The sequence below is a fragment of the Pelecanus crispus genome, chromosome 6 (assembly GCF_030463565.1).
Source record: "Pelecanus crispus isolate bPelCri1 chromosome 6, bPelCri1.pri, whole genome shotgun sequence".
NCBI lineage: Eukaryota > Metazoa > Chordata > Aves > Pelecaniformes > Pelecanidae > Pelecanus > Pelecanus crispus.
The window spans coordinates 11,247,657-11,274,243 of NC_134648.1; the positions used below are offsets into that span (position 1 = coordinate 11,247,657).

General features: G+C 37.1%; 1 protein-coding gene across 10 annotated transcripts; it reads right to left on the bottom strand.

The window, feature by feature from the left end:
- On the bottom strand, positions 1–25,193 carry FAR1 (fatty acyl-CoA reductase 1). Of its 10 annotated transcripts, none has more exons than XM_009487522.2 (11): positions 25,005–25,193; positions 21,007–21,182; positions 18,129–18,308; positions 15,084–15,261; positions 13,957–14,001; positions 13,724–13,842; positions 13,173–13,240; positions 10,943–11,114; positions 5,062–5,191; positions 2,433–2,560; positions 1–428 (listed from the first exon to the last, which is right to left on the bottom strand). In XM_009487522.2, exons 1-11 carry the CDS (start codon positions 25,191–25,193, stop codon positions 266–268), a joined length of 1,548 nt encoding a protein of 515 aa, XP_009485797.1. In that variant the 3' UTR covers positions 1–265. The 10 variants fall into 10 exon arrangements, with proteins under 10 accessions (XP_009485797.1, XP_075568143.1, XP_009485796.1 ...); XM_075712028.1 differs by lacking the exon at positions 10,943–11,114 and adding an exon at positions 11,463–11,602 and having other exon boundaries at positions 5,062–5,196; XM_009487521.2 differs by lacking the exon at positions 10,943–11,114 and adding an exon at positions 11,431–11,602.
- Between the last annotated feature and the right edge of the window lie 1,394 nt (positions 25,194–26,587).

A 26,587-nucleotide genomic window follows, 5' to 3' on the forward strand; every position in this document is an offset into this window, starting at 1 on the left:
GTGGTCTAAAATGTTTTCCCCAGGTCAAAGAGTTAAAGTTATTTAAATGCTTGTCTAATGCCAATTCAACCTGACACTTGACCATTTTATTTTCCTCTGTTTCCAGGAAGATACACAACTAACATTACATATACCATACCGTATATTTCACACTCCAATTTAAGATGAAATTATGCTTTTACAAAATGTGAGATGACTACATGTTACAGGCTTTGTGCAGTTAGACCACCATATGCATAGATGTCCTAATGCTAAATTCTCTTCTTCAGTATCTCATGGTACTGGAGGCTCTGAAGTAGGAGAGGAACTTGTAACACAGACTAACCACAAAGTACCAGATATTTCTTGCCATTTGTGATCTTGCAATAAATATACGCCAGATCAGGATCACAAGAACTGTATTGAAGCCATAGCGTATATTCCTTAACCTAAGGAAAAACAAAAGAAATAGTTAAAAGCCAAGGTACCAAGACTTACAGGAAAAAAGAACACTAAAAATTAACTTCTAATTTAGAATTTAATTTGTTCATCTATTCATCCCAAGATACAGCACGAGTGATATTAAGTGAATGATGGAAGTAAGCTGATAAGTGAAGGACCAAAGAGACAAGGCTTTTCCATAGTTCACTGCTGAACAGTGGAACACATGAAAAGCAAGCAACAGAACCAGCCATGTAGCTAACCACATGTACTTCTGCTTTATGGCCACTTGATAAAAACCTCTTAAAGCCAAGGTCACACACGGTAACCTACAGAAGGCTGCCATCCACCCCAAAACCAAGGAAATATTTAACACAAACTCCCCTTCACTTATTTAAAACTTCATATATAAGTAACTCCAACTGCTGCTCACAAAAAAACCCCACATCATAAGTTTTTCCAGCCACAGAGCCCAGAGTCTTCGCTGCAATTTTAAACTCATTCCTTCTCAGAGAACTATATTTAAAGAGGAGGAGAAACTAAGTGTCCTGTTAGGGCAACTGTGACTTTTAGTGGTCTTCTCACATGTAAGATGGAAGCTTCAAGACAAACAGCAACCAGAATTCACTTAGATTTCTTAGAAAGAGAGCAATCTCTTTGGTTCAGTGGATCATGCCAATTTGAATTTTAAAAGCAGCTCTTTTTAAGGAAATAATCACTGCCCTTATCTTGTTTTACAGGTAGGCTGGGTGTTACTATAGCCAGACCTTCCTCTATGTACCTTATTTGTAGAAAAAACAGTCTAAATTTCTGTATTACACAAGTAAAGCCCACTTTTCTATTTAAGGAAAAATTCTATTCAGTAGTTTACTAGAGTAGCCAGGTCCCCTAGGCTGCCACATCTGGTTAATATCTGAATTTGAGGAGTCCATTGTTTCAATTAGTTAGAGCTAGATGGTAACAGAAGAGACCAGCTTAATACCTCAGAGTAAATACATGTTAGAATCTAAACGTCTTGCAAAATAATCCACTTATAAACAGCGAGGCAACCAGATGCTGTTCCAATACAAGACTATTTCTCATGTTATTTGTGGTACAATCCTTTGTACAAAGAATGGCAACTGTGTAACTCCTATACATTTTTTAACAGCATCTAAGTGAAAAAAGAATCAGAAGAGGACCCCTCTTCTATCCCCACCGTTATCAAAGATTACCATCTTTCAAAAGTATATTTGAGATTGTAACATATCGTGCCAATCCACTATACAACTGCAAATCCTTGTCTTTAGAAGAACAGCACAAGAAAGACATGACCACTGAACCACTTCTCTTTGTGTTACCAGGACAGCAGAGTGAAGTAGTATTGCAGAACAAGATTAATCACTTATTTCACTTTTTAAAGAGACAAATCAAAAAGTCTACAACTGTCATTATGAATCAGCCAAGAACAAAACAAGGGCAACTGTGCCAGTAAAATTCTGGACAGTAACAGTGCCTTCAAATTGAAGGAGTTAAGCCACAGATAAAAGAGAAGTAATCTTAGAGCACCAATATCAAAGTTTCCTGCTCTGAGGTGGAGAGTCCATGCCCATTTATTCACCTGCTTCAAAAGATCACATTCCCAGAAGAAACAACTATTGTTCTATTAAGCCTGATTAACTGAACAAGCCATTCTGACCTTGTGTTACTGTGTAACTTTTTACCTTCCAAAAGACACTTGGGTAAAATCAGAAACCTGGATTACAGTATACACTAGTGAGCAGAGCTACAACCATAATCCCAGACTAATACAACAACTATTAATACTGAGAGCAACTCAGAAGCAACAGAGAAAGATGACATCTAACTTCTTTAGAAAATGCTTCAGACCACTGGACTGGAACAGAAGAATTCTGGAGGACCTAAACAGGTGCTATAAAGAACAATTAAGTCAGAACATGGAAAAGCAGAACTTGACAAGGGCATGAAAACACAGAAAATATAAACAGAGGAAAATAAAAATTTGTACGTACTTAGTCAAGTGTTTCCTAGCTGCAGGGATGCCAGACATTTCTTCATTCAGCACATACTTCTTCATTCCCATGCAGTAATTTTCCATGTATTCTGCCCAGTGTAGTTGTCGAACATCAAAATTAAACATCTGCATAAAATAAAAGCTTTCACTGTTAGTTGCCTAAAAATTCACCTGCTATATATAATAATTTAAAGGAAAAGTATAAATGCCTTTATAGCAGACAATTCCAATTTGTCTTTGATGCAAGAAATTTATCTTGTCCTTAAATCATAAGAACGATCCAGATTTAGATCCCATTTTTGACTCAACCACCAGCTTCTTATACCATCTCTTCCAAGTTTCAAGCATTTCATGCCTTATTCTTCCTCCTCAGTAGTAATAGCTTGCCTTCTACTTCCAAGTGCACTGCTTTCCCATTTCATCTAAGGAATTTCACTCCAGAAATAACTATTTTTATTATCTTGTTTCCTTTTAAGCAACAAAATAATTCTAATATGCTATAGAACAAACACTGCTCTATGCCAAGGTCACTCTTCGATAAATGCAGAGTTCTTTTAGCTGTCCTTATAGTTGTACAGCCGTATTTTCAGAAGAACCATGTGAGTATCTTCCTCAGGAGAGGTAGTTACTACAGTAAATTCACAACTCAAGTTTTTCACTGATGTATTGATTTCTTCATCTCAAGATTCTACAATAAAAGCTGTTTAAGTCCCAATAAATACCAAGATTTTCCTAGCAGGTTTTTAACTGCCAGTTTTATTTCAGCTAAAAGAATAAGCAAGATCATTATAGGAACAAGAGACAAGTAAACAGTTTTGTGCAGTGGAAGTGTATTCAGCTTTAAAAGTTGTTATACATACACTAAATTCCCAAGTCCATGCTTCCAAATAAGCTGCTTAACAGCATGCCAGGTGTGTTATAAGGTATGATGAAAGATAAATCCATTACAGTTCTGAAGACAATCCCTCACATTGGGTCTTTGTAATTTAGCATTATTTGTAAGTTAAAGGTCAGCATGTAGTTCTAGTCATGATATAATACATACATGCTAAACAGCCTTCTAGTACTGGTAAGTTATCAGAATCTCTCAATTAAACTTTATTTTCCATAATATATCATCATAGCAAGAATGTAAAAGTTAAGAAAGTGAACCTGTTGAAATAATGGTTGAAACTTTTTTATTGCCATATGCACATCTTATTGAAAATTCAGCTATTTGAAAATACTAACAGTCCAAAGCTCTAGGATTATTTTGGTTTTGTTTTTTAAACTTTTCCTGAACTCAAGTTACTGGGGGGAGGCAAGAAGAAGGGGTGGAAATCCTCTCCACACAAGAATCACCAAAACCTATTCCATTTCCTACTTTTAGACAGTTTATTTATAAGTTTGGCAGCTTTTCTTCAACTTAACTACAGAACTAGATTCTGGAAAATACTTGAATAGGGAAGACATCTTAGAGATGGCAAAACTGTTCCAAATGCATATGGGAATTTGAGTTTTTAAAACTACAACTGATTATTTTTATCCTGCTGAATATTAACCAAAAAAATGATAGCAGAAAGGAAGTTTAAACTCAGTTAAATGTTGGGGGGGGGGGGTGGGGGGAGGAAGCAGGCAGAAATTTCTCAGTTGCAATACTTGTTTATTTTAACACATACAGGTAACTTCCTGTGAGACATATGGGGGGGGGGGGGGGGGGGGTGTGTGTGCACGGAAACAACAGCTCCACTCCATTACAGCTTCACTATTACACAAATATATCTTGAATAGCTTGGAATGAATCCAGTAAGATTTCCATAACACTTCCCAGTCAATACTAGTCATCACAGTGAAACAGCTAGCCACATCCATGCATTTCTGTTAGTTTGAGATTGGTAAATACAGCACAAACATAGAGAGTCACATAGATGGTCAACCATCACACACATTGGGAAGACTAAGACTTTTCCTTTGAGCTCTTTCATTCACTCTTACTCAGACCCTGCACTCAACAACAGTTTTCATTCTTCCTCAACAACCTTCAGGACTTTTCTGTCATCCTGCTTCTGTTACACTTTCCCCCCTGCACAGGGCAGTTTTAGTCACGCAGCAAGAGTGTGCTTCAGAAAGAGGTGAGAGAATTTACACTTACATTTCTTTGAATACACAGGCTTTTTGACCAAAGCATGAAAAGTGTATATAAAAGTTGTTACTAATTTAAAAACAAGCAAAAGTAGTCCCTCAAAACCCATCTCCTGTTCCTCAGAAAAAGAGATTGTGATCAAGAAGTAAAGCCTTGTTTTATTCGTGATGTAGGTAAAACTGTAACAGCTTGGCCACTTGGTCAATGTATAGGCAACACCAGATCACATGATCAGGCCACTCCAAAGACAACCCATCTTTTACATCAGGCCTCCTTCAAGGGGGTCCTGCCCTTCCTCATCTCTGATCACATCACTGATCTAGCTTATAATACAGCCCTGGCACAACTGAAAGGATGCAACAGGGATCTCCAGTGCTGAGCTAACACTAGGTTTAGCTCTACATTACAGTAAGCAGCATCACCAGTTCATGTCCTTATTCAGTCTTAAATCCATGAGCTTATATTTCACTTTCAGTCCCCATGGCCGCATCAAACAGCTACTTGCCTTTTTATCTTGGGGGTTTAGCTCGTTCATTAGCATAGTCATATTTTCAGTATTCCAGATCCAAGATTTGCTTGTAAAGTATTCTAATAACATCAGGGCCTTATGAAGACGTGTTATTGTTTTCATCATCCTACAGTCCAAGGCATAGAATGTACAGGTTACAGTGGTAAAGATTAGTTCAAACAAGAAAAATAGACAGTAAGATTGTAAATTTTTTACCCTCCAATCCCACACCCCTGTGTTAATATATCCCATCTTGCTCTGTACCCAAAGCATGTTATATTAGACCAACAGGATGTTTCTGCATATTATTACAATGAACTTTGGCTGTCCAATCCTTATATAGAATCAGAAATTATAGGACCATCTTTTTTTCCTAATCCTACTTCCCAGCGCAACATTAAGTTCCTTCCTAAAAAAAGAAGAGATGGTAAAATGTTGTTTTCTGTTGGTAACTCTTATTTTAGGACACAGGTTCAGAACACTTTTCATTTCAGCATGCTGGAATATCTAGCTGTACTGAACAATTTGACTTGATGAAAGAGTCAAATTGCACACTGCAGAACATATTGCACATGACAACTTCAAGCAAGGGAGTAAGTTCCTCTGGTCTTCCTGCACAGTGTGCAGATCTCTAACAAAACTAGTTTGTTATGGTCACTAAGAGATCAAGGCTTAAAACCACTAGAAATAGGGCTTAGCCCCTCAACCCTACTACTTCTGCAGCAAAGGGCAGGAAAATATCTACAGGCACAGACAGACCATAGCAGATCCTACTATTTAGATGATCACTTCTATGCTACTTCAAAATATGAAGAAATACCTTCCATCATCCCTTATTAAGCAGAGGAAGCAACTCTACAAAACCATCAATTGGAGTACAGAGAAATTATGTTATAAGGATCAATTTGGGCAAGTTTCTTTGATCAGACTATCTGAAGTGGACCCAAAAAATGTGAGTCATCCAGTCTCTCAGACGCAAAGTTCCCACATTTATGACAAGAAAATTGTTTCCAGGTGTTACAGTGCTGGAGATGGTCACTCGATTTTAATAAGTACTAGCTACTACCTCATCACCTCATCATATTACATTCCCACTTTGGGTGCTTGAGGTATTTCCATCTCATAGAACTGCTACCAATTTGATCCTTATAGCAGGATACACTGATTATTTTAAGGAGCAGGGGGCAAAAAAAAAAGCAGAACCACCCAGCACTAACAGGAAATGGCTTTCTCAAGGTAAGTTTTGTTCAATAAAGTTCATAGAAGCAATAAAAACAACCGATTTTTCTCTGAAAGCTGCCTTGATGCATTTGTACTTGTAGAAGGGATATAGCACTTTGTCCCAGAAACTCTTCTAAAGAAAGTATTTTGCATCATATTAGTGTCCCCTGCTGTGACTAATGGCTGGCATCTCAGTATCTAAGGGAATATCAAAATTGCCTCTCTTTCTTCTCATGGAGTAATACAAACCGCAGCTGGCATCTCAGTATCTAAGGGAATATCAAAATTGCCTCTCTTTCTTCTCATGGAGTAATACAAACCGCAGAGACCACTGAGAAAGTAGAGTATCTCTAAAGCACAAGAAGCACAAATATTTTTCCTTAAACACCACAAGAGCTTATCTACAGAGTAAAATTCAGAGTTGCATTCAAATTTTAGACCACCAGCTGATTTTATTAGTAGACATTTATAGATGCTTTCAAACACCTGTTTATAGTTTCACCAGTTGGGCAAGGTGGCAACAGTGGGAGCCGAGTTGAACCAGAGTTCCTCCGATTCAAAAATAATGAAGAATATAGACTGTGCATCCAAAACATACCCTGTGCTAACACAAATGAACTGTACATTAAAAAAAGCGTAACAGTTTAAGTCAACAAATGCAGAAAAGAACTTGAAACTTGGAAAGCAAAGATCTCACTAGTCAGATAAGCCAGAAAGACCTCATAGCAAAATGGCCTGGATAAAAATAGTGCCAAACAGGACACAGTAGATAAGTGCTTAGACTTTTTGCAGAGGTCTGTCCACTGACAGTCTTAAGATTATTTAACCTGGTTGACTTGCCCTTTTGTGTCTCCCCAATTTTTGTTCTTATACTAAGCTGGAAGAACAGCTGAGCTATAGTTGGAGTGCTTAGACTACTACAGTTTAAGAAAATTTGTGCCCCTCCAAAATACTAAATGGTGCAAATGAATATCTGATGAGACAAGTGTAGATTTTGAGCTTGTTACTGACCACTGACATTGGTTTTCAACTCTTTTCTGTAAACAAAACTAAACTAATATTTAAACTAATGTAAAGACTAACCTCTGCTGGGAATCTTGCTGTCTCTGCTTATGGATATGGTTTTAGAGCATAGCTAAGCCAATTAAAAAAAGAATAAAAATTTTTTAAAAAGTGGCTAAAAAGAGTTCTTCTACCTCAGCTACAGATTTTTCCCCTCCCTCCAACTCAAATTGGATTTAGTGGCTGGCCACAGAAACAGCTGATTCAATTCATCAGTGGCAAATTGTTTTTGTGGTTGTTTTTTTTTTTTGTAGGGTTAGTTTCTTGATATATCAGCCAAAAGAATCAAATGTTTCCACATTCTCTGAACTGCTAGATCAATTACAAAGTTGGCAGAAGAGGATCAACTTTCTTGGTGACAGCTTAGTTTGCACTAAATCAACATGAAACTATACTTTTTATTTTTAAAAAAAAAGATTCCTCCAAAATACATAAAACAACCTTTCAGATTTGTCTTTGTTCAGATTTTCATTTGGCTGTAAATTTTGAAGTCTAAGACATACTACTGGAATTCTCACCTTTCCAGCAGCTCTGTGGTTCCTTTAAGTGCACAACTTAAAAGTGCTTCCAAGAGGAAAAATCATATTAATCTATTCAATAAAAGCGTACTCTTTACTCATTTCCAGTTTGTAAGACAGTAACTATGCGAAAGCTGCTTCATGTTAAGTTTTAAGAAGCTTTAAATTGAAATGATAGATATGAAGTTATGTCCTTTACACCTCCCTGCATACATGAACCACACCTTCTCCTCAGCTTTCTAAGAAGCAGTAACAGAAAATGAATTGCTGGAGAAATCCCTGAATTACAACTTTAAATATTTCATGCCACATTCTGTTCTTCCAGAGTAATTGGAAAGATCTGCTGGGTGTGTATTTCTAATATACTGAACTGTTTTTAGATAACATATGGTTCTGTCGTGCTAAGCACAAAGCAAAGTTAAAAGAGAGAACTATGCCTTATATTAGACAATTAATAAGCTTTGCTACATAACTAAGTATATATGGCAACTATATATAAGCTACTGACAACACTATCCTTAAACTTGGATGCTAAGGATTACCACCACTATTGTGTAATTGCACAATGCTGTAACAGTCTTAAGTATTTAGCACAAAGTATTAAATTTTCATTGCACCACTCCTTATTGTACCTATTCTTTCTATAAAATTTGGAGGCAGTATTATATGCATTGTTTCCTCCTTCCCTTTCCTTAACTGTTAATATTATCAGAGAATTGGTAAATTCAAGAACATTCAACTAGATGCAAAAACAGCAAAAAGGTTTCCATCTCTCTAAAAACATTGCTTCCTTGAGTGAGGTGCAAAAATTATTTCATATTGCAGACAGATTTCAACAGATAAGTTTTCAAAAAACCTGAACAGGAAGTTTTTTTTGTATTATTATGAACATAATCCTTTAGTTCTAAAGGGTCATAGGCCTGATCTATTTCTTCCACTTCTTAAAAATTTCTCATTCAGTTGCAGTAAAATATCCTGACAGTATGACAACAGCGCAGTTAAACCTACACAGTAATTTCATTGCTTAGAGTTTTTCCTACATTGTACACAAAGACCTCAGAAGTCTATTCAGACTCAGCACAGAGAGGGCAGGCTATTGACCATGTCAAGTCAAGTTAGCACAGTATGTGAATTTTCTTGTGCTGATTTTACTACATTTTTACCATACTGCTCAAGTTTTTCTGCTAAATCGTGGTGGAAAAGGTCACATTTTAGGTTAAGCCAGCCCTTCTTCACTCAGAATAGCATTGTATCAAGAATCTCCAACAACATTTCCAAGGCTTTAGAAGTATCCCAGTGCATGCTACCTGGTAATTAAAACCATTCTGTCAGCTGGACAGAATGACCACAGCAACAGTAGGACATCCTTATACCATGACTGTGTCTTCAGCCCATAAGTTAAAGCAGCTTTCAAAGTACTTTGAGCCAGAAGACTAGAAGAAAGTAGAAGAGTAAAGATCTACCTCAAATTTCTTCTATTATTAAACAACACATGAAGCCCATTAGAATTTAGCACTGCATGTCTTGCTGGCATCTATTTATTTCTACTGCTCCTATTGCAAGCTCCCATTTTTTAAATGCTTAACAAAAAAAGAGCAGAGCACTATATAATGAAAGCTATATTCCTGTAAGTGGGCTGCGTATCAAACTTAAAAATCTTTTCTTTCAAGTGCATTTGATAAACCTTAGTGACCAAACACTAGCTTGTTTTAATTGAATCTCCTATCTTTCCTCCAAACTGGAAATCTTGTGCAGAACAGGAAACTCACCCACCCACTGTTATATTAAACTAATTAGGAATACTCGTATCAGTAAAACTTCACAAGCTAGAAAAATACATATTTAATGTCACCAATTGTACTAGTACTGATTAACGTTTTAAATTCCATCTCTGGACTTCAATTAAGAAGCCCAGGAAAAGCAAAACCAAGATTCAACATTCCCAGCGTTACAATATAAAACTGCTAAGAGTGTTCTAAACAACATGATTATTCACAGCCTTGTTCTACTCCCACTGGTCAGACACTTAAAAGAGTAGACACCTTTTAAAAACTGACAAGGTTCTGGCAGTACTACTTCCTAACCATTTGAGAGACAGTAGGTTGGCATTTATAGTATAACTATTTTTAGTCAGTGATGAAGTCTTCACATCTGTCAGGGAATTTCTATCAGTTTTTATTAAACTTAAAATAACTTAAAGTAACTTAAAATTGCAAAAGAACCTAAAAGCTAGGAACTTGTACGTTCAATACCTTCTTTCGATCTGAAGAGCTTACATCTTTTTAATATGGGAAGATTATCGTACAGGCACAGCCTCCTGCCACTACTGTTGCTGTGAGTATTACACTATTGAGTAGGCTTGGAACAACAGAACCCAAGGCAGTTTAGAAGTTTTCTCCTACAAACCACTTACATGTCTTGCTTCTACTGATCCAGTGCCAAGTCTGTTACATAGCTTTTCCCTGCCTTCTAAGACAGACCTAGACTACAGGACAATGAACGAATACTCACTTGTGTTAACTCAGTGTGACCACAGTGGAGATTTTATAGAGTCTGAAGACAAATACTTTTGAAAACATGACATGTGCAATGACTTAAGATCATATGGCTTGGCAAATCTGAAACAAATTGAAGTGACATCTTATATTCCCTCTACATAATTTAGTTTAGCCTATTTAGCAGGGCTATGCCATTTTCACCACAAGTTAGCCACATACTAGTATAAATATTATAAACTGAATGGAACATTGAGATGATACAAACCAACATACCAGATCAAGTTGTATCACCTACAGAAATAACCTGCAATTAACTCCGTCTCCTGTTCCATTTTTGGTTTATAATAGCAACAACAATCTTAATGCAAGCCACTTCTTAAGAGTTTAATGACTGACTAGGATTCTGATCTGAGACATATCTTCAACAACATTGTTCAGCCGGTCATTAATCTCTTAGAAACACTGCCACTGGATTGTTATTGCTTATAGTTAGTAAATCTAGACAGAGCCCACGCCATGTCTTCTTCACAAGTCTCCACCACCTTACCAGCAAAGTATTTTTAGCCCTGGTCTCCTTACCATGGTTTATGACCTGTCAATCTGAGCAAAAGATCATGCAAAAATGCAGGCATTATATGGTTGACTGCACACAGATACCAATACAAGAGACGGTTGTGTTGTAAACTAAGAGCAGAGTGCCTTACTGCACCGTCTAGCGTATTTATGTTGAAATTCAAATTAACAAGGCGTCCTGTAGGAAAAAAATAAGGATGAGTAATTTTGAGTATTTGTTATAAGAACAAACATCACTTGCTAGATCTTCTAATTCCGTTTACCTTGACTACTCAAACACCCAAACTATCCAACAAAAACAACCTCATTTTTGTTAGGAAGTTCAAAGTCACTTTGAATTCAAGGACCTGTTCTCAGGAAAAAAAGGCTGAGTTTTAGTCACAAAGCATTCAGGGCAAGAAAAAAATTTTAAAATAATCAATATACATCATAGTGTAAGCACAGCTTTGTTTAAAAGTTAGAGGAACAGACAAGACAGAGCTAGTCACCATTACCTTGGGCTTCTTCCAGTAATCCTGAGGTAGATATCATACAGGAATGCTGGGGCCTTATGGCTTACAGCAATCCAGTACTGATATAAAAGGTGATTGGAAGTTAGATTTACATTGGGCCGTCTGAAGGCCTGTTCGAGAGGATTCCTCTTGAAAGTAGAAATTACATGGTATTCTGAGAAAGAAAAGTTGTGTAACAGCTTTGATAATAACCATGTAAAATTTAATGGTTTTCAAAGTACATTACAGTGTACAATATTTACTTCAGTATGCCATTTAATAGCCACCCTAACTCTTCTATAATCCACAGAAACGAAAATAAAGTCGTAAGCTTTTCACCTAAAAAACTGTTGAACTGCTTCTTATTATATCAAGAAGCCTTTCATGCCTTCATCTTCAGTATCATATTTTATCGTAGCTTCTCTCTTTCTGTTCCTCTTCCCTACCTTAAAAGTCATTGATTTAAAAAATTCCCAGCAATTTCAGTTTATATAGCATGTAAAGCTATTTAAATAGTCATCTATATTTCATGAAGAAGGCTATTCTAATCTCTTATGTGAACAGTAATTTAAAAGCAGACTGAAGACACTGAAAGCATTTGAAGTGGATTTCAAATGACATTTTAAAGCACCTTATCCAAATTTAAGCATTAAGCAAAAAGCTATTAGGATGGGACTCCATGAGAAACTCCTGCTGACACCTGGAAATTCTGTACATGACAGATATGCAGGATCAGTGCCTTAGAAAGTTAGACTGAAATTCACCTCATCTTTGTAATCATCTCTTGTAACTTTATGCTGTTGTTATAGACAGTGTTTAAATACCCCAGTTCAAACTGGAATATAAATGAAGTCAGCAGTTTTCCAAGTTTGACTTAAGCAGTAAGGTTTATAAATACAGATACATATAAAATGGGCAAAAGCAAGTAAAAAGCATGAAGAAAGTAGTCAAGAGAAATAAAATAGATTTAAGTATTTAAGTTAACTGAAAGAAAAAAAAGAAAAATCTGAGCTTAAGAACTCTCTAAAAAAATTGAAAGCTAACAAACAGCTTTACCATGCCAGTCAGCTTGTATTGCTATTTATAACAAAAAGTATTACAAAGTTTTTGGGATGTCAGTTACACTCTAAGTCAGGATATCTAAGAGTGTAAAGTAGGCGGCCATACTTTCTTAAAGATTACTTTTCCCTGCACATGAATAGTTCAAAGTCTCACGTAGCTATCTGAACATTAAAAAAAGCTACCTCAACCAACAATTAACTTAAGCCCAACACAACAAAGAGCTACACAAGTGCAAAACTATTATCATACCTCTCAATTATGCAGATGTACAAAACATCTAATTGTGGGCTGTTTATCCACATGTATTTAGTAAAGTTAGCATTAAACCCAACAACATTATTGCTCCTCTGAGCAATGCTTTTCTCTGCACACTACCAACACTCTGAAGATTAGGTCACGGCAGCATCAAAACAGAAAAATCAGTTCTCCCATAGTTTAAGTTATAATGGAATAAAAAAACCCCCAACACCCCACCAAAACAAAACAGCAATAATGCTAACAAGGGGAGAGAATTAACAGTGAAAGATAATGAAAAAGCACAGTACCGTGCAAAATTGAGAGGTATGGCTATTATGCTAGTTTCAACAATCAAAATACAATACAATCTACTGATTATAGCCTGTGCTTTTATTATTTGGCCTTATTTTTCTATTAAAGCTTATGAAAAAAGAAGTACAGCATACCAACTTCACCCCAGTGGAAAGGATTGGTGCCACCTGTTGTACAGTTATATACCATGATATTACTTGGTCTGGGGGGAAAAAGACAAAAGAGCAAGTTAGAAGACAACCAACTTTTTAAAAACACAGACAAATGACATACCCACAGTTATCCTTTCCCTTAACAGCATCATTTACATAAAGCAGAAAGCATCAGTCCTATGTTGGATTTTTTGCTTCCTATATCATCTTCCAGTATTATTCTCCTTCTGTAACTATCATATTTCTTTTCTTTCAGAGAAGTCACCACCTACATTACTGTAGATTGTATTGATTACAACAAGGCCCAGGAAAGAATTTTCAGGCATAGCTTTTACAACAGTATCAGTAGGTGATGTCTTCCTCTTTGGTATAAGGAAGTTACACTTTGAGGGACTAACGCTCTTAGAACCTTAGATTCCTTTGTCCTGGGGGAACAGCATGACACTGATTAAAAGTTCCATAGAAGACTGATCTATTAAAATACACAATATATTTTCAAAATACTTAGTATTCTCTATTGTCACCTGTTATACCTATTAACTCCAGAATACCAGGCTGCAGCCAGTGTCATATTGACAACAACATCTACTGGAACAAGATCTGCTAGTGCACTGTTGGAAGCTCTGATTGTTCGAAGAATTCCTTTTCCTGCCTTAAAGAACAAAACAACAACAAAAAAAAGAGACAGAAGACCCACCAGTAAAACATATGAAGCTTTGTTGCCTTCCAAAATGAGGAAAAAGATTTAAGTATATTCATTACTTACAGCAATGAAGATACCACTAGGTCCATTGAAGTTATCAACCCATCCCTATTATGAACAGGGGAGAGGGAAAGGATTTGGTTAGAGTATACTGAAGTCAGCAGTTTCAAGTAGAAAATTTGAGAAGTTTCTACAAGTGTATTCTCTTTGCCCTCCACCCCTTAAAGAAGAGAAAGATATTAGTTTCTATGTCTCTAAATGAAGTTCTTCCATAGCAAAATCTAGCGATGTAACAAGTTGCTATGACTCAGACAAGAGATCTACCCATAGATTCACTGGTCCTTCAAAGTGAGATGCTAGCTGATTTATTTTGTAGTGAATAAACTGCAGGGCACTGTCTGCATAAGTATGTTTATGTTGGAAGTATTCAAGTTTACAAGCATTTGTAGACTAGCTTCTAGCAACTCAGAGAAAACAGATAAGCAGTTGTGTTATTATTAGGTTTTACCTTTTTCAAACAGAAGACATTCTTACTCACCTTTAGTGACAGTATTTAGACATTATAAACTTATTGGTTTGACATGTACATTGTACGTACTCAAAAAGGTATGCAAAGTCAATTATATGGATTTTAAGGGCTTGAGAGACGTTCAGTCTTGAACTGAACAACCTATTCCAACACCAGTCTCCCATTAGGGGGAAGCATGTATGTTATGTATCAATACAGTATACAGCACATAGAACTTATGCCACCCCCTGCAAAGCTTACAGCATTTGACTAAAAGAAGCAGAGCCAAAACACCTTTATGTCCTGCAGTCCCTAGTTTTCTTAGTCATCCTTTGCAGCTACTGACATACCAAAGCATCTTGAAGAGGGAAAAACAGATGAAGATACACAGAATCATGAAGTAAAAAAATGACCACTTATTTCATATGTGAAATAGTATCTCCACTGTGATAGAAATGTATTGTTCATGTTGTTCTATGATTAGAAGTAATTTACCTCTAAAATCCCCACATAAGAATACTGTATTTGGCAGCTTCTGTAGCAGAGTTGTTATCCAGAAGCAACTAAGCCACAACTTCATAGTCTAAAAGATTTTCCTCTACTAAGGTTGCTAGATAAACAGGCTGTCAGTATGTACTACGGTTTACAGGCAAGATGGTCAGGTGAAAACTCAATGACTTACAGGAAAAGGTTCCTTCCAGCTAGCACCAACAATAGATGGCCTTATAATGGCTACGTTTAATTTTTCAGCTTCTTGTTGTACTACATATTCGGCTAAGGCTTTTGTAAATATATAAGTATTAGGTCTGTCGCCTATCAGTTTAGGAGTAATATCTTCCACTAGGCCATCATCCATCCACCTAAAGAAACAAAATAAGAGGTAAGCATAAATTACTGCATGCTGCTTCACGGGGCTGGGGTGGGGACACGGACAGACGGCACGGGCAAAAGAAATATGTAAAAAAGATTTAGATAAACCAAAAGTACTTTGGAAAGTAAAGTTAAAATCAAATCACTTCAAAACACCACCCAAGGTAAAAAAAAAAAAAAAAACCACCACCACAACCACAAACCACACTAAAACCACCAAAGTATTAACATTCCCCTAGAAGCTGCATAAGCACAGAGGAACAAGAAATTCTGTGAAGAAATTTAGGCAATAATTAAAAATGCAGTTCTGTATTTCATGTTTCTGCAACAGCCCCAGCATCTAACACTAAACTAATACACTTTAAATCTCAGCTTGATTTTCAGAATTTAACACCAACTCCCACTGAAGTTAGCATGTCACATAGTTATTTCTACTTTACAACTTTGAGCTGTTTAAAACATTTCCATAAGCATTTGTACAAACAACAAATCTGCTGACAGCTTATACTGCACTTAACTTTAAAACCACATAGCCTCCTGAAATACCATTCATCAAAATATAAGACTTAGGGTTTTTTTGCTTCTTTAAACTGAAGACCAATCCCAGAGGCCAGAAAAATCAAGTTTAATACAGCCTGTCTATTACTTATTTTGATAAGCTACTATTTAAATTAAGGTGGCAACTGCATATGTAGAACCCTTCTGAAAAAGGATCTTAAGGAAGAATGTTATATTTGAGATCCTACAGCAGCAGTACAGTTAGGCTGGTTTGTTTAAGGATATTACTATCAACTTACAGAAGACTGTTTATACTGACTTCATGTTAATTTTATTTTTAATTAAACCACAAAACCTAAACATTTGAGAGTAAATGCCAAGAAAAAAAAAAATCTTTCACCAAAGCATGTGCCCAGTTCCAAAAGGGTTTTGGAACTATTTCCTACAGTGTACTGTAGAAAGTAAGCACATTTATGAACTTCATTAAATATCTTTTTTTTTTTTGTTGTTAACATTAACATGATTTTTTTTTCTCCTTTAAAGAAAAAGGGATACAGACTGAAATGAAAACAAGTTTCTCAGTAAAAGAGAGGAGGGCTGCATGTTCAGTGTCCACTGAAAGAAGCATACTGCTATTTATTTTTTTTTGCCCAAGCAATTCATTTATTGCACACCAACTACAGAGTAAGTAGTACATTCCTTTACAATAATCCTAATTCTATCAACTAAGTTCTCAAACGTGAAGTGCAGACACGGCAAGTTAGTCTTTGGGACACAGGCACGCTGCTCCTCAGTTAGCAAGCATTAAGTGATCTAGGTAAGCAATGCCACTGGAAAGGAGTCCCAGCTGCATTACGAGTATCACCTCCACCTTTGCAGTGTTAAGCAATCCCACACCTCTGAAGCAAGCTGGGTCACCATCCTTCTCCCCTTAATTTAGTTAAGTCTTGCAATTTCACCTTGCTTCCCAATTCATTCAGCAGTTTATGTTTAAAATCGTAATAACCTTCAGTCATAGCACACAAGCATAACAGAGGTGTGCCTCTTGAACTATTGCTACTTTGGTGTTCTCCACTTCAAAACAGGACTTGGATTTTATTTGCCTCAGCCACTCCACATCTTAGCCACATAAATGGAATTTAGCCAACATTGTTATTCACCAATGTTCTGTTACAATCAAAGCTGACACACAAAAGACTACCTTCATGATATGAACTGGTATGGGAAGAGGGGTAGAAAAGCCCAGAAAGGGACACAAGTCTGTTTCTACGTGTCTCAGTCAGCTGAGTTGCATAGAGATCACTCTCGTGTAAGTTTACAAAAGCCTTCTCTCATTGCCATGAGTTCTAAAATACAGACAGCTGTCCAAACCCAAACCAAGCAGCTGAAGTTACATTTATCCTGCTTGTGAAAAGCTAGACAAAAATAGGACTATTTCAGAATATCTCATCTGAGAGCGTATTTAAAGTCAATTATAAAAACAGGTTGGCTCAATGTACATTCTAGGTAGTAACTCATTTGTTTTTAATGTTTTCCATCTATAATAACAAGTTAAAGAAGATATTTTACTTTTTAAGTAGTTATTTTTAGTTTCATACTTCTCTTACAGGGGGTGATATTTTGTACAACAGGGAAAAAGGGAGAGACTGATTTAGAGATGAGATTATTATTTATTACATTACACTTTACTTATCCCATATTTGCCACCTGTTTTAGTTAGGGTTTGACAGCTGCTAAATAAGACAGCTAATATACACAGAAAATAAATACAGAATGAGTAATTTTCCCCCAGTAATGCCCAAACCAAGACTAAAAAAAGTACAGAAACAGATTTCTAATGTTTGCACACTCTGAATACCTAACGGAACTACTTCTACAGTTGTGTTTCTGAGCAGTTAAGTAGTATTATTTCTGTATCGCAGACTGATCTGCCTATGGCATTTAGGTGGATGTAGTGGAGGCTGCCATTAAAGAGGACTGTCTTGCTTTTATCCCTTTCCTTCCCAATGCCAGTGCTAGCATACTTGTAAGAGCACAGCTTTTTTGTTTTTAATAGCTCCTGATTCAGCTCATCATACAGCTGAAGAACTGCCACTCTCAGAATACAGAAGGCATCATGAACAGATATGAGCATCCCCCTCCTTCAGTACTACTCCACACCTAGCTCAGCTGAAAGCGACCATAAAACCTTAGCCTATCTCCTTTACAGAAAAGGGAAGTGTCAGCCATGCTGTCAGACTGACAGGACAGCATACACTAATTTCTTCATCTTTCAGGTTCCCAACCATATTTTGGTACTTCGTTACTAGGAAGCAAGTGGTTAGATTACTGAAGTAGCTTCAGAAAACATAACACGTACTCAAGAGAATCTATCAGTTTCCTGGGATCAACAGGAGGTGGATAAACTACCTCCCCAATCTGTTTTTGATTGCAATATGCAAAGGCAGTCGAAACATGCATGAACACTTCCAGATTCTTCATTTGCTGTGCCAAGAAGAGGAGCTGTTGTGTGGCAGTCACGTTTAACTGAACAGCATCTCTGTTGATGAAACAGAAATTTGATTAGCAGAAAGCAAGACAAAAACAAGCAAAAAGAAGTAACTAGTCAATTCACTCCCAAATGCTTCAGTTACAGGTATATAAAGTATTCCTGAACACCCCACCCTCCTCAAAAAAGCATCATAGACAGTGTCCTAACTTTCTGCTTAGAATAAAACACCACAGCCTTAATCTAGACTGTCTCTCAATGTTCAGGAAAATTTTCCTAAGTTTTACCCTGTTCTTATTGTCATCCTCATGCTCCATTACTAGAGTGGGAAAGTCAGCACACCTTTGGTCTCCTCAAGCTAAATCCCAATCCTACATTTTTAATAAAACGTGAAGGAAGTTATGCAACAAAAACCTAGCTGCCACATGAGATGCGTATCAGTTTTAACAGCATCTCTGAACTTCCTAGTTCAAGTTGAGTTAGGTCAACAACTCAGACGGAAGGCTCAGAGGGCTACTAAGTTGGAGACTGGCATCTTCTTGTAGGATAGCATAAGGCTCAATAGCACAACATGATTACAGGAAGGAAGGAAAAAAAGGAAAACCACCAAGAACCACACTTTCATCTTCCACCTTCACTGCTTCTCATTAAAATAGAATCCTTAAGGACACTGTAGGAGAGTAGGTATATCTCTACAATTCCCACCAGAACACAGCTTACTGACCAACTAACTACTATCATTATTTTATACAATTCGAATATTCTCTCCAGCCTACAAAACTTGCTATGGGCACTAGTTTTCTTGTACACAGTGTACTAGCCAATTAAGTTTCAAGAATACAGCTGCATAAAGCTTTATCAAAGTCTTTGCAATAAAGTGTTACATTAACAAAAAAAATCTTGGTCACCCCCAAATAAGCACGAAGTCTAAGACTGCTTTATCACACATTATTACTGAAGCACTGGGGGGATGGGAGAGAGGGGACCGCTATCCCATAGCGATTAACATCAATGGAAAATGTTACTTCAAGAAATTACTTTTTTCTTTGATATGGTATTATTCTCAGTCTTCACTGCCTCTTTCAAGAAGTCAAAGGAAGGAGTTCATAATTAGAGCTGTGCACACTCTGCTACACACGCAGACTGTATAGCAAATACAAATTAGGAAGAGTTCCAAAACAGGCCTAAGTATTTTGCTTTCTTGACTTTATTCATACCACTGGCCCCAAGCCAAGTATTCTGAACTTTACATTAGTTATTTCTGTTAAATATCTGATGAAGGCTGCTCTAGGTGGTCTTCAGATTTGTAAGGCTCCTCCAGCCATTCCAGCACATCTGTTAGGAAAGAGTTGTGGCCAGAGCACCTCAGAAATGCTCACATTTTCTGTTTTGCTAAACACACTGGGCCTGCCAAGAAAGCAGAAACTGCCAGAGGCTTTTTGTATCAAGACCCCATGCCACCAGTCTTTCAAATTATTTTAAAGTCCCTCTGGGCTTTTGTCAGGTTGGCAGTTCTTTAACATTTGAAGACCATGAAACAGTGATAAACATGGACTGCCTTATGACATTTCAGCATACAGTATAGTGTTCTTACAGAGCTAGTGCCAACCTTTGTAACAACTCAGAGAAAATCCGAGTTGAGAAGTGTTTTATCTCAAAGTTGGTTTACTTCCCCCTTCCCCCAAAAACTGGAGCTGTTCCTCAATTACCCAAACTGGATATTTATTCAAGTGTTTCAACACTAAATCAAGTCACTGTTTTCACCAAAAGGCAAATATAGTCTTTTCTTGCTTCTGGTACTCCTTTGTCTAGTAATTCCTTAATAGATTTTCTGTACAATATGGAAGTTTTCAACTTTTAGTTTTGACCTTTGTCTCTGTGCATCTACTTCTCCCTACTCTCTCCAATGCAAACCTGTATTCTTCTTAATGAAGGACTTTCTAAAGACATGGAGAAAGCTGAGCAGTATTTAATCTCCTGTTTGTTCATCAGGTAGAGATCAAGTGCTAGAACTTTACCCGCATACAATTTTGCTAAAAAGTTATCCTCTGAAAAACATGTGTTCCCCTTCTAACAAGGAAGGCTCAAGGAACAGTTTGTGTTCCCTTTTACACACTAGGAAAAAAAGCTCTAACATTACTAGTAAGCACAGTACATACAGCTACAGCTTATTCATATCCTTTCTACCCATCCTAGAGCAACACAGGATTTTAGGAAGACTCAAAATAGCAACATGTTTCCTGGTCTCTTCAACAGCTTCCCTTCAAAGAGATTTTGAAATTCAGGCACAGGGATTTAGTTTAAAAAAAGAAAAAACACACCACAACCAAAAGCACCAAGAAAATACCCAAACACACAAAACCTGAAGGGCCTTTACCAAAAGCACAAAAATAATTTATTTCGTTTCTAAGTGCTAATAATGGATTTGTCTTTTTGTCTAAAGCTTTAAAAATATATGAACTTTTCCGTGTTGAATAGTGTATTCTAATCTCTGGCAAAGCAGGTTTAAATAATGTGCCTCCATCTTTCAAAGAAGAGCAAACAAAAACCCAACAGCTTAAGGTAAGTCTGGGGGAAAAGATTATTGCCTTAAGGGGCACCATGAAATTGACCCAGCACACAAACAGCAGAGTACCTGAAGTAGCCTGACAGGCTGAACATTTGCAAGATTATGCAGACACCTGATTTACCCCCTCCCTTTGAGTACCACTGGTTTACCAGACCAGAGTATACAGAATTTTAGACTTACCTTAGTGTTTCATTGAATCTGACTGTAGCAGCACAATGAAATATAATATTAATGCACTCTATAAGTTCTTCCTTGATTGTTTCACTAAGGTTCAGTTCAGGCTGTGTAAGTTCACTCGTAATTACTATTATTTTTTCTCTGAAGTCTGGCTGCTCATCTCTCAACCTGTCAAAGAGCTGTCAAAAAAAACAGGACAAAAAATTCAAACTAATAGCCAGTGAATATAAAAGATACATATTTCACTTAAGTGAAGAAAAACCCCCACATCTTCTGCCTATACAGAGCTATACTGATGATCCTGAGAAGTAAGGAGGCAAGTTAGAAAAGTGTGTTAGGAATATTACAACATGTTACTGAATTCCCATGAACATATTCAGCAATGAAGTTGTGCACACTTTATCCCATACAGCGAAAGCAGTATTGCATGTGTTGTATAGAAGGTAGTAAGACTTCAGTTTGCACTGAAATTTTTTTAATACTCATCCGTATCCTTAAAACCAGATCTCTATCAATATCAGAAGAAAGGAGGAATGGTCTCTTTCAGACACCAGGACTCAAAGAAATTTTAAGCAGCAATCTAAATACCATCATCTCTCTTCTTTCAACAGAAGGAAAGGGAAAAGTCTGCCCACTTCCCAAGCTTGATAATAACTATTCAAATTCTTGTAGACTTGAACAAGTCATGCTGGTTTTTTAGGTTTAGAAAGCTTTCATCAAGCTTTAAAAATTTCTAGTGACTCAAGAAGTGTTATCCTGGAATTATGCCAGTTTTGGGGAACTTCCAGATGAAAAAAGTTGTTTCTCTGGCTACTTAAAAGAAAAAGGCAGGGTTAGAACATCAGATCAAGTCTTACCAAACTGGTGTTCAACTATTCCCACTGAAAAAATCTCACCCATATTATATTCCACCATATATTCTCCTCATAATTAGCTGGGTTCTAACCATGTGGCTTAACACGCACAGATAAAAATTCTTGCCTTACCTTATTTACACCTATTAGCATGCAAGTTTTCCTGAGCAAAAAACAGTACTGTGGGAATAAAACACACTTCAAAGTTTCACCAGAGCAGACCCCTCTTCTTAATTGTACAGGGTCCAATATCTTAGCAACTGCTTCAACACAAGTCAATTAAAATCTATTAAAATCACAGCAGTATTCCCCCCACGCCAAGCATGCAGTTATACTGAATGTAAATAGTTAAAAGACATTTCCTTACAGAATAAAGAGAAGTCAATTCATTTTCAACTATAAATTAAGTCACCTAAAGGTACAGTTTCGTGACTCTTAAGGCAATATAAGTTTGTACTACTACCAGATTGGTCCCTCTCTAACATCTTCATTTCCATGTTGCTTCTCCTGCACTGGCAATAGCAAGTAGCCCGATGGCTGTGTGAGCATACAAGTTTCCCGGTCCAGCTGAAAAAATAGGGGGTTTTGTAGATGTTTTTCAGCTCAACTGTGATCTAACGCAGCTCACTGCGTGGCCAGCTAAAGTAGCAGTGGTAATGCTGTGGTGAGAATATGGGACATCTCCAGTGATAGAGGTCTTGAACTGATTTCCCAAACATGAGGCTTCATCTTATAGGACAAAGGTGCCAAGACAGCATTTAAAGCCTCTGCAATTCTTAGTTCACACGGTACAGCAAACAGTGCTTACCTAAGGGCAGGAAGCCTTTTGTCTTTTTGAAAATAAATCTGCTATGGTTTTAGTTGGAATGATGGTGCTTGCCTCCAGGGAACTGAAGCAACTACCTTTTACCAATATTAATGTGTGGTATGCATTATACTAGAAAAGCAGTCCCATGGATAAGCACTGAAACAAAGAACCGGTTTGGTACTTTTAGTTTGTACGTTTTATCTGTTCTGCCCCTTTTCACATCCATAGCCATACATTATTCCTACATACCTCATACTAGCACTGACACCAGTACAAAGAGGAACAAGAACAAAGACCTAGAGCACATGCAATACATATGGCAAATTAGCAGAGGAATTGGATATCTGAGTCCAAAGGAAGTAGAAGCCTCAACATTTTTTGGCTACTTGCAGCTCAATTTATTTTAATTATCACATTTACATATTTAGATTTTAAACATTTCAAGAAACGGAATGTCCAAGCATCTGTAGAACACTTAACGAGCTCAGCCAATTGTGAAAAGTTACTGGCAGGGCCCTTACAACTGGCCAACTTAAGACAATATATCCTGTTAAAAATTTTCGTAGTCTTTTGGAGGAATCTTGATTACATTAATGCCAGTTAAACAATACAGTTTCAATCTAATTTGTCTCACCATGTGATGAAGACAAAACAAGTATCTGGCCCTATGCACATCTGTGCAGAGATGTGCAACACCATCCCCTTATGCTCTCAACTCTACGGACTAACATGTAGGACTACCTCAAGCAGTGGTCCTGCTTACCAGGACTTCTGCTGTGAACCTGTTCCAGCAATAAGTACTCACCGAGACTCATAAAACACATCAAATTATACCAACTCCTGCTGAGATAACAGACTATAAGCAGAAGATTTGGACTAAAATTTAAAAGCCTTTTACAACACGAGTTTCCCAAAAGCTATACTGAAGCTTAAGTCTTACTGAAGTTTAAATCAACCCACACTACTGCTACTCTCCCCCCTGCCCAAATAGTCCCCATTTTTTATTTGGTTAATAGTGTACACAAAAAGGGGATTGAGAAACTTTTCCTTTCTCATCTCAGAGCTTAGCCTGGAGATCTTTTCCTTGTTTCAGGGAGTGATAAACTGAGGGTTTTATGCAGAGAGAATTTGTGACTTGATGACAGAAGTGTAACTCGTTCTGCTGCATTCTTTGACATTGCGCAGGACTGCAAGCAGATGCTTTTGACCAATGAGCTAGAGCTTTGACATGGTTACAGAAAGTGATTTACTAGGGACACAGCCATCCTCATGTCTGCTTTACTCTTGTCAGTCGTGGAAATTCATTGCCTTACTTTAAACAACTTACCCTTCCTAGCCTAAATGCATTCATACTTTCTTATTGATTCCCTTTAGGCAACTTCTAAGCACACACTTTGTAGAGACTACATTGTATCTCAATGTATTTCCTAAGCCTGAAATATTAAACTGCCAACTCCCACGTCCCATAAGAGAAAGACCTAGATAGAAGTAAATAAACTCTGCTTTAGCAAAGTTCATGCTAGAAATCTCTCCCCTTCCTGTTCACCCTTCTCATCACAAACAGGATAATCTGTATTAGGGACAGGCAACACTGATGGATGGTTCTGCATATAGTAAGAATGCCCAGCCTAGCTCATGAGAGTATTAAGGTAATGAGTCTTTTCAGGAGGAAAGTATCCCACCCAGCACACACAGAAAATCTTTTCAATAACCACTTTGATACTTCCACAGCACAGAATTTCAGTGCCTTTCCTTTGCTGTCACAGGTTTATAGTAATCTGTATGACTAACAGAAATCCATAATAGAATCTATTAAGACAAACATTTCTGTTCTGTTTACAAACATAGTTATTTAAACAACCTCTTGGATCACATATTCTTGCTTACTGATAGATCCAATAGTGCATTCAAGAAAAAGGAAGTACTAAGCCTCACCTTACAGAAAAGAAAATAAGGCACAAGGAGAAAAAGTGACTTGCTTGAGATCTAAAGGGCCTCAATCCCATCTTACAGCTCCCAGTCCACACTGCCTCTTGCACTTGATTACACATTCTCTTAACAAGTTTCAACTCAGGTGGTTTACTTCTCAATTTTGCATTACCACTGAACATCCTCCTCCTGAATTAAATACAGGATAATTTTGCCCTACCAGCTTTGCTAGAGACTAACAGCTTGAAAACCAGCCATAGAAGCATTGCCAGGTCTTGGATTTTGTATTTCTGCTAGAACAAAAAACATTTAACAATATTTTGCTTTCAACAAACCAAAGTTTTCTCAAAATGAAATGGGAACATTATAAAGAAGGACAAAAGTGTACTTTGTGAGCCTATGACACATACCTTACAGCTGGTAATTTCTCCTACTCGTGCTTCAGGTGTCTGCCCTGCTTTGTGTCTTACCAATACATACACTGCTTTCACTTTAGGACAAGATCTGAGCAGCTTTTCCAAAAGCACTTTTCCCATGAAGCCTGTAGCGCCCGTCAGGAGGACGTTCTTTCCTTCATAGTATTCAGGGATGGAAACCATTATGACCTTAACAAAAGTTAAAGACAAAAGTACATTAAAGAACTTCTAGGAGTTCAGATTTGCAGCAAATATAAGCAAACAGCAGAGATGTAAACATTCAACCTCATACCTGAAAGGAACGCTTAACAGCACTTTTTTTTTTTTTAAACCTATAACCAGTACTTAAAGATGTCTTCTTTCATCACATTCCAAGAGAGTCCCACAGGGTCACTATAGTCATCCCAGATCTTGTAAACTGCCCCTGTTAACAGTGTCTTAAGGAATTACACACCCACCTAGTCTAGGAAAACAGCTCAACTTTAGTCTATTTTTATCTCTATGTGCATGGTCTTTTACCACTCTAAGTGGCTGTTCCATGTAAATTAAAGGTCATATCATTAAAATGTAATCACAAGTAGATACTTCAAATACCTTGACAGAAGACAGGGAGGCAGACATCTGCCAATTGCTGGCCCTGGTATTGACTGTGCCAGCAAAATCCCATTACTACAAACACTGCTAGGCCAGAAACAAGGTATAGCTAGTTTCTTGGTATGAGACCTGCTGGTTCTACATTGATTACAAAAAACCATACAGTTTCACAGATGATACAGGTTTCCAACCTTTTAATCAATTAAGTATTTTTTTCCCCCAAAATAAGCGATTAGAATTCTCACACAAACTAAAGATTTGAGTTAGCCACAAATATACCTCCTAATGAAACAAAGGGCAAGGGACTATTACTCAAATCCAGCACAAAGCTCAAAAGTGTTGTACGTTTTGCTTCAGTTAAGAAGTTAACTATGAGAATTATTCTTTCTTTCCCCTCCCTTAATCAACCACTTGGAGATTATGTCTAATTCTAGATACCAGAAACTGAGACACTTTCTAAGGACAAATATACTGCTATTTGATACACTAATGTGGTCTTTGGACCATGACCTTTGTGACCTTTAGAACTCAACCTGTGCCTCAGGCTAACTTCAAGCCATTCTGTGAAGTCTGATATACCAACAACTTTACCATAACCCTTAAACAGCTTACTGACTGGGATTGTGAGGAAACTGCTTAGAAGAACCAAATCTGAATTAAGGTTAAAAACTATGTATGGAATCTAGGCGTGAATGGAGAAAGCCTGAAATAACCTTTCTTTCTAGTAGGGCAAAACATAGGCTGCTTATGTCAACCACAGAAAAAGGAAAGAATGTTCCCATTTGCCATGTACCTTTCCCTGGCATCTCCACATGCCAGTTAGCATAGCATTGCTGGCAACTCCTAATTTCAGGCTCAGAGGGGACTTATCTCATAGGTATAACACATTACCCATGTTACCTTTTAAAGTTATTTATGGCAGCAAATTACTGAAAAACTATATAACAACTGTGTCTTTAAAAAAAAAGTTAAGAAATAGATGT